Below are 12,622 nucleotides of genomic sequence, written 5' to 3'. Positions count from 1 at the left end.
ATGAGCTTGCTAATGACAATGTCAAATATTATTTTATAGCAGTGATGGAATGTTGTAACCAGGGGAACTATTTAGTGTGTGGTTGTATTGTAAACCTGCTGGCATCAGGGTTTCTTATAGATGTTTTATAGCATGACTTATGAACTTTGTATATTTAAAACAAAGTTGAGTTTATGGTGATGTCAGTTTGTGTGTGTGGATGAATAGTCTTCTGAACATTATACCTTCTGTTTTTATGGAAAACTTCTGTTAATCCCCTTTTTGCAAGTCACTGCATTTTTTTCCTATGGAATCCTTATTAGTCTGCTTTTGGGTAATATAGCTTGTGGTTTAAAGATGTACTGTGTTTTTACTTCTGCAGTGGTAGAGTTATTCTTTCTATTGATATGTTTGTCAGGTTATTACTTTGAAGCATAAACTTTTTACTGTTGCCACTTTCAGACTTACTATTTGGATAAATGCAATTATATTTTGAATACTTTTGTATAGCATTCTTTGGAGTTCACTGGCAGTACTCATGTCAATGAATATTATAAATGTTTTTAGGATGTGATCTGCAAAAGTAGAATTAGAGAAATGGGAAAATAAACGAAGAAATGCAACTTCTTGCCATAATTTAAGCAACTTTCTGATATTTAAATTGGGAAAAATATCCTCCAACAAGAGATATCTAAGTAATATTGCATTTGATGTATGTCAATGTACCTTAGTGGTGATCAGCTGTATATTTATTTATATGCAGATTGTGCATTTATGAATTAGGTAGTGTTGTTTCCTTAGTGTGACAAACTGTCTCTTGCTAATATTACTGTACAGTTCTGCTTTTTTTTTCTCCTCAGTATGTAAATCCTATTAGGCCTGATCTGTCTCTTCCCCCGCCTTAGTGTGCACTGGAACAACATTAGCTTATCTGCCAGACGGAGCCTTAAGTGACATTGCCAAGGGTAAATCCCCTGAAGAGCAGTTCAGGCTACTGCAGCTTGATAACTCATAGTCCATGTGATCCACTGAATTTCATTAACAGCCCTTTTTTCCAGAATTACAGGGTTTGAGGAAAAAGTGTATTTGAAAAAAAAAAAAAAGGGTAGAGCAGAAAATGCTGTTGTTTGCTGTGACAGCTGATGAATTTTTTGAAAACTTGTTGACTTCTAGATAAGTCAGTGTAGCTTCTTAAAGAATCACCTATGGTGATAGACTGAACTTCCTCATACTTTCTTCAGTCTGACAAAACTCCTGGTTCCACCTTAATGATTAACAATCTCAACCAGTCTAAGTAAATATTTGCTATGGGTGATACTGTGATCACTGTGGTGTGGCTGGGTATTACCAAAACCATTTCTTATTTTGCATGCATACTTTGCTGTCTTGTACCATAAACCCAGTTCTTATCAACTTAATATGACATAGTCGCTTTCTGATGAGCAGTGCCCCTAACAGTATTGGAGTTGCTTATTCATGGAGTAATGCTACTGCATGCCATGCAATGAGTAGGTGACATGATGGAATCCTAATCATATATCTAAGAACATCTGTTTTGACCTGCTGATTATTTTTTAAATAAAATCAAGATATTGTTCTTCAGAGAAGAAAGTTTTAACATTTTAAGTTTGTTCTGCTGCTGACAAAAGCAAGTACTTGTAACAAGAGGAGCATTTGTATTACCAGTATCACATGAATATTGGATTTTTTTGAGGGTGGGGGGGGGGGGTAGGGGGTGTGTTGAGTTTTGTTTGTTTGTTGTTTTGTTTGGTTTGAGTTTTTAGCTCTTGATGTGCTCATCCAAAAGTTGACATAACCAGTTCTTTAGATGAAAACTTAAGCACATCTAAACTTAGAAAGATATTTCTTGCAATGAATGGGAGTTGAACTTAAGTGGTCCTAGTGCATGGTTTCCAGTTCAGAATATTCTGTGATCCTCCCCCAATGGTACTGCCTATCTGATTAATGTTTTGCTTTATTTCTTTGCAGTTTTATGTGCTGAAAGAGTGGGCCAGATGACTAAAACATACAATGACATAGATGCTGTAACACGTCTTCTTGAAGAGGCAAGTACTACATCTGTTTAAGGACCCGTACAGTGTGACAAAGTAGTGCTGGAATTACATGGTACCACTAATAAACATTGTTGGTAGGTTGTCCTTCAGTGTGGAAGAATAAGGGCTCTAAGTGTATGTACACTTTATCTAATTGGTCAGCTATATATTCTTTCTAAATAAAGATCATTTGTTTACCTCACTCAAATGGATTCATTACTTCTGGTTATTTTTCAGTTGAGGCCATGTAACTTGTTTTTGGCCAAATGTTTGCTCTAATGAAGGAGGAGGAGAAGGAATCATCTTAAGATGACACATATTTTTACAGTACGTGTAAAACTGAGAGTGTCATTACTGATGGATATATTCTCTTCAGAAAATAATTTTTAAAAGCTCACAGACTTCTTTTCATAATAATTTGTTCAGATAATTTCTTTCCAGAGAAGTACATAGGCACAAAATTAGAAAATACTAGTACTCCATTTGCCTTCTTTCCCTTATGTTTGGTTGATTTGGTTGTTTTTTGTGGGGTTTTTATGCCATTATTATGAAAATTGGTATTCCTGTAATCCTTAGCACTCAAGAAATGTCAAAAAGCAGCTGTCATGGTACTATGCTTATGTTCAATAAAAGTCATGATAAATTGTTGTACTAAAATCAGCTGTATTTCTGCAGTAAACTTGAGCAATGATTTTCTGAAGAATGCTTATGAGTAATTCTTTAGGTGAAAACTGTTACAATTGTATCAGTTCATGGCTGACTGCAATTTAGTCCTTTATACTCAATTGCTTGCTTATTGCAATAGCAATGTCAAAAATGGTATCTTTCTAGCCAATTGGGTGGTCTGTTATTCCTCTAATTCTGCAAAAAAAACAAGCATGGGAATGAATACTCACATCTCCCACCTGTTCTGGATACCCCCCAATACAGTACAGTCTTATATTTTGTGCTTTGAGCCAAACCCATTCAAACACCTCTGTACAAATTACTTGTTAAAACTGATGCGTTACCCAAAAAACTTCTCCTGGAATAATTCAACACCTTGTAGTAACAGGCTGTTAACTTGTTTGTGCCCTCTTCCCTTTGCCTTGTTTGGCTGAGATTTACTGCATTTGGTCTGTGGCTCCTTCTAGTACTGATGGCAGCATTCTGCCAAACTGTTTCCTCCCCTGAGTCCCTGTGGCCAAATGTCTGTAGATCCAGGCATCACACTCAGGGGAGCAATGCTTGAAGGACTTGCTGAGCCAGTGTTTTAAAGTTTCTTGTGTACTTTCCTACTTGGATATTTGGAAGGGAAAAATAAGGGCGTGTATAACATGCCAAACTTTATTAAAATAAATACTTTCCATAAGCCTTTTTGTTTTGTTTTGTTTGGCCATCATTTCCAATGAAATTACTCTGTTCATAGGGATAGGTGCACTTACAGCACCTTCCTTTGTTCTCCATGTGATGGTTATCTTAAGAGATTACAGCCATTTACAGAATTTAACTCCTTCTGTTGCTTTCACATATAAGAGCGAGAGAAAAAGCAAAAGCCACCCCTTGTCTGTCCTTCATGTTTGCAAGCTTCAGGTGCTTGCATTACAACCTTGAAAGGTGCAGCATTTGAGAAGATAGAAAAGAGAAGATCTTGAAACAGCATGTGTGCAGATATTTCAGAAATCTGTGCCTATAGCCCTGAAACAAAGGAAAGAAAGTGGCACCAGGCCTGCCTGGGTATGTGGTAAAAATTGGAGCAGGTCTCATCATGAATCTGCTTTCTCATCTTTTTCTAATAATAGTGTAAATGTGTCTTACTTCTCAGTATTATTTTTTTTACCTATAGCTGTAATAAATTGCTTCCTTAGCATTGTGTTAGTAAGAGACCTGTCCCCAAACTGAAATTTAGAGCTGAATTGCTAAAAATTGGGTAGGAGTACTGGGGAGTTTATTTGAAGAGCCTGAACATGGACTTACATTCCTCAAATTTGAAGTTAAAAAACATTGCTGCTAGATAGTTCCTCCTCTGTGAAGTCACAACTGCAGCAATATATTTTTTCCACTCAGTATTTATGAAGTGAGCCAAATTAGTGAACAAAATAAGTTGGCTTAAAATATGTCCAAACATATTTTGGATAACTTAGTGGCACCTATTTTTCTGAAAGATTGTACATAAGATCGCATAAAGATTTTATGACTTGATAATGCCAGTAGCTTTTAATGCAAATATAAGTCTGACCTTCAGAAACCATTTGGAAAATGCTATTTGCAGATACAGCATTGATCAGTCACCTCTCTTTTTATTTACTGGTTATTATATAACTTTTTTTTTTCCATTATGAAAGCCTCTTCATTCAAATTCATTGACTTCAAATCCATGTGAACACTAGCTGTATGTTTTGTAGGCTTTGTCATTAATGTACACATGACATAAAGGTAGCATTTCGTCATAAAATCTGGGTGGCAGTCAGGGGCAGTAAGTAAGCTCCAAACAGTATTTTCACCGACAGGGAGAAAATTCTTCCTCAAATGGTGTTAACTAAGGGTATACTAGGAAGTTAACCACCATTATACCACTATTAAAAATCTAGTAGTTAAATAAGAAAATGATAAATGAAATGCTTAATGAACAGCGCAAAATTTTATGCAGTTTATCATCCTCTCCCAAGTAGATTACAGTCCCATGTACCAGCTTCTGCAAGGCTGAGACATCCTTATGTACATGTCAACAGGATAAGCTCCTTGGTTTTCTTTGTACTTGTGGTGAATTGTCAATACAGGTGATTTCCAGTACTATGCTCATAGAGGAGGGGGAGGAAGAGGCCAAGCATGACATGAGAGTAACCACTTAATGTGGTTTGGGACATCTGCTAAAAGGAAAGGGTTAGGATTTGTTTTTATACAAAAGCACTAATGCAAAGCACTAACACAAAAATAGGAGCTGAATGTTCATTGTGGTGGAACTGGCTTCTACTCCTGCATAGCTTGTTGCCTTTTATTTGTAGGTAGATCGAGTGGAAACTGAAGAATGCTTTGAGAGAGGGTCAGTCATTTCTGAACAATGCTGTTGTATGCAAGATATGCATACAAGATATGTGAGAGTAGAAAAGGAAAATCAGCAAAATCCCCCGAACAAATAAGTCCTCACAGAAGGAAAAACTATTTATTGTTAAGTGCTTGTTTCTTCCATTTCAAGGCATCTTTACCCTCCCTCTGATCCTTTGGTAATTAAAAAAATATAAATTGAAGTTTGCTTTCTGTTCTTAATGCTTCACAGAAAGAACGGGACTTAGAATTAGCTGCTCGGATTGGCCAGTCGCTGTTAAAGAAGAATAAATCACTGACAGAAAGAAATGATTTCCTAGAGGAGCAAGTAGAACACATCAGAGAAGAGGTAAGATTTTTGTGCCTGAATGCTGTATATGCAGTGATGTGGGGAAATTTCTTCTAGCTTCACCTTGTCCATGCATTTGGCTGTGGGCAACCTGTTCCTATGTCTGACCACCCTCCCTGCAAAAAATGTGTTCCTTATATCTAGTCTAAATCTGCTCTCCTTTGGTTTAAAACCATTGCACTTTATTCTATCACAACAGACCTTGCTAAAAGGTCTGTTCCCATCTCCCTTATAAACCCCCTTGAAAGCACTGAAAGGCTGCAATATGGTCTCCCTAGAGCGTTGCCTTCTCCATGCTGAACAACCCCAACACTCTCAGCCATCCCTTATAGGACAAGGAATATTTTTGTGGCCCTCCTCTAGACCTACTTGAACAAGTCCATGTCTGTCTTATCTTGAGGACTCCAGAGCTGGGTGATCACCAGAGAACAGCTGAGGAGGAAAATCCCCTCCCTCAATTTGTTGGCCATGCTACTTTTGATGCAGCCCAGGGGATGGTTGGCTTTCTGGGCTGGGAGTGCACACATTGGTGTGATTAGTCAAACACACCAGAAAGCTCATATCATTTCAAGTAGCACCTGTGCTTTAAAACAGGTCTTTAGCTGTAAGTACAACTGTCATTAAACTCCAGCTTAATAAATGAGCTAGAAGTCAATGTTATTTCTCCTATTCTGAGGCAGTGGCCTTGCTTTTTGAATCTCACCTGTATGTGGTTTTGAGCAAGACAGAGAGTGAGAGAACGATGAACCACAGTGGAGCAAAAAATTTTAAAATGGTTCATAATTAACACTGCTCAGGGTTGTGAGATGTTGCATTATGAACATCTGACATGAAGGATAAAGTGCAGATGGAGTGGTCAGTGATGTGTGATAAATGGTGGTGGAGCAAACACAATGAAATAATATCCTTTGATGTGCCCCTCTCCTTTTTGGCATGGATAAGTAGTTCTGTTCTCTCCCAAAGGAGTGCTGTTGCTTGCTGCCCAAGTCCCATCATGAGGCAGACCAATTTATTTGTGTGTTGGTCAGTATGACATGTACTAGCTGTGTGCAAGGTGACTGAGCAGGACTGTGAATTCATATCATCCATCCAAAGTGGAAAATTTGATTGAGGAGGGTAGAGGACAGGGACAGGCTGCCTCTGTCCACGTCTGTTTTCATTTAGTGGAACTGAGGAGCAGCATTAGGAAACGTGCCACCAAAAATAAGCCTCTTACCAGGTGGCTTGGTATGTTGGGCCATATGTTCTGTCAACACCCCTCTTTCACACTGTTATTTTGATTTCTTCAGAAACTGATGCTTTTGAGGCAGAGCTCATCAGACTTTAAAGTCATGACACTTCTGTGTACTGAAAATCTGCCTTTAATAGGTACAGATTTTCTATTAAAACTGATTTTTGAATATTTTAACAGAACAGTAACTAAGACAACTGTCTTTAAGGGCAAAAGATAAGAGAAACAAAATAATTTGATACTTCTAAAATTCTGTAAAAATTGCCTAAAAATGGTTTGTCTGGGAGATTTGTGTTTTCTGTTACACAGGAACAAATTATTTCTGATGTGTGGTGTAAAATTAAGGTTTTATTGGTATATGTATCACAGCATGAATTATTTAGCTTTATATCTGTATTTGTCTCATGGCAAGAATAATTTAGCTTTATATCTCCTTGACCTTTGTCATGACAAAACCTTCTGTCTATTCCATTAAGCAGAAAGAGTTTTTCCTTTATGCTAGTAACATGCCACGTTGATAGATACACGTTGGAGTTATAAAGACCTGTTCAAAGTGCATCAGATTCTTGGGTTTGTCTTTTGAGCTTGTTTTGTTAGGCACTGCTAAGTTTAAGAAGGGGCTGTGATCATGTTCAGTAAAAACTGTTGTAACTGAGATTTTTGATGTACTAGAGGAGAAAAGGTGAGTGGACTGAAGCAAGCCCTTTAGTGTGGGCACAGACACTTCGGTCTCAGCTTACTGTTTCACTACTATATTCTAGAAGCATAAACATAATGAGGAAACGTTCTTAATTGTGAAGTATTTTGCTTTACAGAGGTGGGTGTCTGCTTTCTCAACAGAGAGTGTAGTTCCCAGGTACAGTGTGTCTATCTGCTGTTCAGTAAGAATGCTGCAGCTCCATGTTCCTTTCTCTAAAATGGTGCTGCCTACACTTTGGTATTGTCTTCTTTGACATTAGAGCTCAATATCAAAGAAAAGTAAACTGTAAATCTGCACAATGTGAATTGTATTCAGGATGGAGAAGCTCACTAGGTTTTAGCTTCTTCTAATCTTTCTAAATCCCCTTTTTCCTCTATGTATTTTGGCCTGTGTTTCTGAAGCTAAAATGGCAGCACTTCCAATGCAGTCAGTTCTCAAATAGCACCACCTCAAACCTGTGTTAACCTCTGGGTAATGCAGCCTTCTAGACCTGTTATTCAAGTTCCAGGTCACCTGTCAGAGTTTGTGTTTTGATGATAGCAGGTTTCAAAGTCCAGGTTTGATTTTGTTCTGCGTAAAGTGAGAGGAAAGGACAAAGTTGAATTATAATCTGGAACAATGACTTAAAAAATGGAACATTGCTTGTGGTCTATTAAGAGTAGAAAGTAATGTTGTAAAGACAGAAATGCTCTTTGACTTGGTACTTGTATGTGTGCTTTTTGCATACAGTGTAACAGGATGTCTTTCTTTTGAGAGATTCTAACCTGTTAAGCACTTAGTTGCTGTCAGGAAAAGCAAATCAACTCTATTCTTTAAACAATTGTTCATGATTCAGTAAATATTGATTCTTTGAATTAGGTTCCAGGTCTTTAAACTGTTGTTCTCTGGGTGAGGATAATTTTAAGATAGGTACAGCTATTTCATGAATTAGTTCTGAAGCTGAGTAAAGCTGTCAGGCCAGCAGAGGCAATTAGAAGCCTGAAGAGATGAGCTATCACCATGCTTGGTTTGTGGATGTCTGGGCCTTGTCCCATGCGCAGCGAGGGCTCAGTCCCTGTTGCTGGATAACAAAACCAAGATTGTGCAACAGTAACATGGCAGCACTGGCTCCGGAGGGCACATCTGGCAGTGGCTTGTGAAAATATTTCTGTTCATAAAACAAATTCAGTGTTTTGCAGTGTGAAAATGTGTCCTGGGTCTGTCCGGGATGCTGATAATACTCTTCACCAGCCTACCTGTTGCTGTGCTTTGTCTTTTCTTTTTCCTTCATGCCCCTCCCAGCTTCCTCAGCTTTTTTTTTTTTTTCCTCTTTCACTCTGTCCACCATATGCACAAGATGCTGGGAAACTGACCCAAACTGACCAAAGGGATGTTCTATACCATATGTTGTTATGTTCAACAATAGAAGGTCAGGGAAAGGAGGAAGAATCTGGGACATTCATGGTTATGGTGTTTGTCTTTAGAAGTGACAGTTCTGTGTGCCAAGGTCCCACTTTCCAGTAAGTGGCTGTACATGCACCTGCTCATCTAAAACAGTGAATAAATTCTTTATTTTACTTTGCTTGCATGGGAAGCTTTGCTTCACTTGTTAAACTGTCTCAGCAAGAAGTTTTTCTTGCTCTTGAGCTTCTGAGTCTCTCCTTCATCCTGTGGGAATTGTGGGGCAGACTGTGTGCTCAGCAGGTGGGTGCTTAGCTGCTCACCAAAGTTAACATACCACAAAATGCTGCATCAAAGGGAGGGGTTGCTGGAAGTTACTGTGAGTGTTTCACAGTTTCACAGCCTGATTGAGATTGGAAGTGAGCTCTGGAGGTCATCTTGTCCAAACCTTCAGGACCCCCTACAATCCATTGCCGAGGACCATGTCCAGATGGTGTTTGACTATGTCCAAGCATGGAGACGCCACAAGCTCTCTGGGCAACCTGTGCCAGTGCTCAGTCACCTTCACAATTAAAAAGTTGCACCCGATGTTTAGGAGGAACCACCCATGTTTCAGTTTATGCCTATTGTTTCAGGTCCTGTTCCATTAGAAGATCAACCTTTCTGACTGTTCACTCTCTTTTGGAGGTTTGGAATGCTCAGAAATGGCAGTAAAAATAGTATTCTCAGTCTTTTTAATTCATACAAAGAAAAAAACAGTAGCAAGAGCTGGAGATGATATAGCGTCCACCCACAGACAGCATCTGAATTCTTGCTTCTTAAAGAGGCTGAGTTATAATGTGCTGAAGGGAAGTAAATCATTATTTTTGGTTCAGCATTTTCACTCTTCCTGAAATGGAGAAAGCGAGCCTCCAAAAATTAGTGCACAAATTTTGTTTAATAGCTTTCTAAAATGTGGTTGGATGGGGATGTTTTTTTTTCCCCTTGCTATTTAGAACCCATGTCTCAGGAGGACTTGGTGCCTTAGCACTTCTCATTACACAGAACAGTCATAGTTAAGTAAATGATCTTGTTTGCCTCAAATTGTGAACAATTCAAGTGCTTTTTTGGATTGCATCTGCTCTTTTGTTCCATGAATATGGAGTTCAAATCTATGTAATTGATATTCTCTGGTTTTTTCCTAATAATAACTACAAAGAAAAGTATGCTTACAATATGAAAAGCAGTTTATTAAAAAGCAACATACTGTGCATTTTTTACATGGGAAAGTGCAAACTGAGGGCCAAGTCTTGCAGTACAAGTGGAAGGGAATGGATGTGTGTGATCAGTTATGCTGTCTGTAGTTGTGCAAGGCAAATAAAAGTAATCTCCTGCTGCTGGCATCTTAAGTCACAGCTGTGAAGTTGTGTATGTGCTACTGTCTAATTGGGCTTTTAATCCTTTTCTTGGAGAATAGCAATATAAAGTAACAAAGATGACATTTGTAGAGCTCACAATTCATTAGGGTTAGGATTCAAAGGAATCCTAATCACCCACTTTTGATGTTTCGTTAATTTTTGTTGCATGCATATACAAAGTATGGGAATCCCACAAACTACTTTACTGGAGCCAAAAAATCCAGAAACTGACTGCAGCCTTCACTGTTGGAACAGCCTCAGAACAGCAGCCTCCCACTCTGTGGTGGTGTTCTGCAGCTCAACCCGCACTTGAGTCACAATTGTAACCTTACTACACATGCATTTCAGTAATTTTATGTAAAGCCTCTTGGAGAGGAGGAAATGTCAGCATCCATGCCAGAAGGTGACAGTCATCACACAAAATGAATAAATGCAATGTGGCTTGATTGTGCCACAATTATTTCTTGCTGTATCATTGCAATATATCCATTACTGTGCATGTGAATCTAGACTAATGCAACAGTGAGTCAGGATTGCTCCTCTTAAAGAAGGTAAAAAAGAAACATGTCTAATAGCACTGAATAATTGTATATTTGGACCAGTGAAAAATCATTTAGTGGCTACTTTAAACAGGTACACTTTCCCTTCTTCCTAAGAAATAAAAGAAATCATTCTGGTCTGTTCCAGTTTTGGACTCTTGATTTAGTCCAAGATGATGCCTGGAGAGTGAATAAAAGGCTAATTTGTGGTGAGTTTGCTTAAAAATGTGTCTGAAAAATCAGCTTACTGATCTGTGAGCTCTTTCTTTGTGTAGGTTTCTCAGCTGCGCCATGAGCTGTCCATGAAAGATGAACTGCTCCAGTTCTACACCAGTGCTGCTGAAGAGAGCGAGCCGGAGTCTGTCTGTTCCACCCCGTAAGTTAAGTCAATCGATCTGCAGCGCTGAGCTGTCATCTGTTGGATGATTTCATCACTTTGAAAAGTGGTAAAATTGCCCCAGTGTTGGCTGGTACTATAAATGGGACTCAGAACTTGGTGCAAGGTCCAGCTGGAAGGACTTGCACTGAGCCAGCTGGCTATCCAGGTGCCTACAGGAGCCAGGAGGGGAGGCTGCTGGCACCACGCTGCAACTTTCAGAGGAACTGGGTCACTGTTGTGCTGGGGCAGCTGTGGCTCTCACTGGCAGCAGCCCAGTATACCACACACATTTGCATGTGCTAGGACATGCTATATGAGTGACCTTTGTGCTTGAAGGACCTCTGAAGGCACTATGAGAAAATTCCAAGCCAAGGGAAAGAAATAAAGCATGGCTTACATGGTGTGTTCCAGGTACTTAGCTGCTGAACAGCATTGCAGGCTCTAAGGAGCTGTCTGCCCTTGCAGAATTATTGCTGCATTCTGATGAAGCATGTGCAGCATTAATCAGGAGCTATTGGATGGCTCCCTGTAGTAACATGGTTTCTTTTCTCATAGCCTTGGCTGAACAACTTTTCCATAGGGAATGTGCAACATAATAAATAACATTTTAAATGTTCTCTTTTGAAATTCACTATGAATTTATTGCTGCCCAAAAGTAATGGCATGAATAAACTCATAATAATAAGTATTTCATGTAGCTCTGTTTGTTTTTGAGACTTATGTTCAGTCTGTGTTTCTGTAAGATTTGCCATAGTATGTATATGTAAAAATTATTTTAAATTTGTTGCTTTTTCCTACAAGGCTGAAGAGAAATGAATCTTCTTCCTCCGTCCAGAACTACTTTCATTTGGACTCTCTTCAAAAGAAGCTCAAGGACCTTGAAGAGGAAAATGTTGTGCTTAGATCTGAGGTGAAATTGCTCCCTTTGTTTTGATTAATATAGTTGTTCATCTAAGTGCTAGAACACAGGTATTGAGAAGCTTGTATTAAAAGCTGAGAGTCTAACTAAGAGTATGATTCCACATGTAACAGATCCCTCTGTGATTGTTTAATCACCATCCTTTATCCTTTTAAATGAAGGAAAGGCTGTAATGTGGAATCACAGAATACATAGAATCACAGAATACATAGAGTCACAGAATTGGTTAGGTTGGGAAAGAGCTCTAAGGTCATTGGGGCCAACCTTAGACCAATCAATACCTTACCAACTAGACCAGAGCCCTGAGTGCCACGTCCAGTCCTTTTTTGAACACCTTCTGGGACAGTGACTCCAGCTCATTCCAATGTCCTATCACCCTTTCTGTGAAGAAATTCTTCCCAAATGAAGCTACGTGCGAAACAGTGTTTGTGTAGTAAGAATGTGCAGGAATATGGACAGATTTTGGAGTCCAGGATTGCACTTTGGAAAAGGTTGTAAAGGGCTGACCTGGCAGATACATGTGACTTGAGCTGCAGATCTCAGGTTTGTAGGCTGACATGGTCCGTGATACTAATTCAGTATTTGTCAACATGCAGATTTCTTGCATTACATTTCTTCATTTTGTGTTTCAAGTCAAGGCAGTTAATATTTTAAATTGAATGTACTTTTCT

The 12,622-nt window shown here is 38.8% G+C and overlaps 1 protein-coding gene across 4 annotated transcripts in view; it reads left to right on the top strand.

The window, feature by feature from the left end:
- The window catches only part of TRAK1 (trafficking kinesin protein 1), a 102,833-nt gene that overhangs the window by 60,925 nt on the left and 29,286 nt on the right, over nucleotides 1-12,622 (top strand). For all 4 annotated transcript variants that reach the window (XM_059476335.1, XM_059476342.1, XM_059476351.1 and 1 more), the window contains 4 exons: nucleotides 1,969-2,045; nucleotides 5,290-5,406; nucleotides 10,929-11,029; nucleotides 11,834-11,942. In XM_059476335.1, coding sequence (XP_059332318.1) covers nucleotides 1,995-2,045; nucleotides 5,290-5,406; nucleotides 10,929-11,029; nucleotides 11,834-11,942 — 378 coding nt within the window. In that variant the 5' untranslated portion in view covers nucleotides 1,969-1,994. The remainder of the gene's footprint in view (nucleotides 1-1,968; nucleotides 2,046-5,289; nucleotides 5,407-10,928; nucleotides 11,030-11,833; nucleotides 11,943-12,622) is intronic.

This window comes from Ammospiza nelsoni, chromosome 1 (assembly GCF_027579445.1).
Source record: "Ammospiza nelsoni isolate bAmmNel1 chromosome 1, bAmmNel1.pri, whole genome shotgun sequence".
NCBI lineage: Eukaryota > Metazoa > Chordata > Aves > Passeriformes > Passerellidae > Ammospiza > Ammospiza nelsoni.
This window is presented reverse-complemented; position numbering and strand designations above follow the sequence as displayed.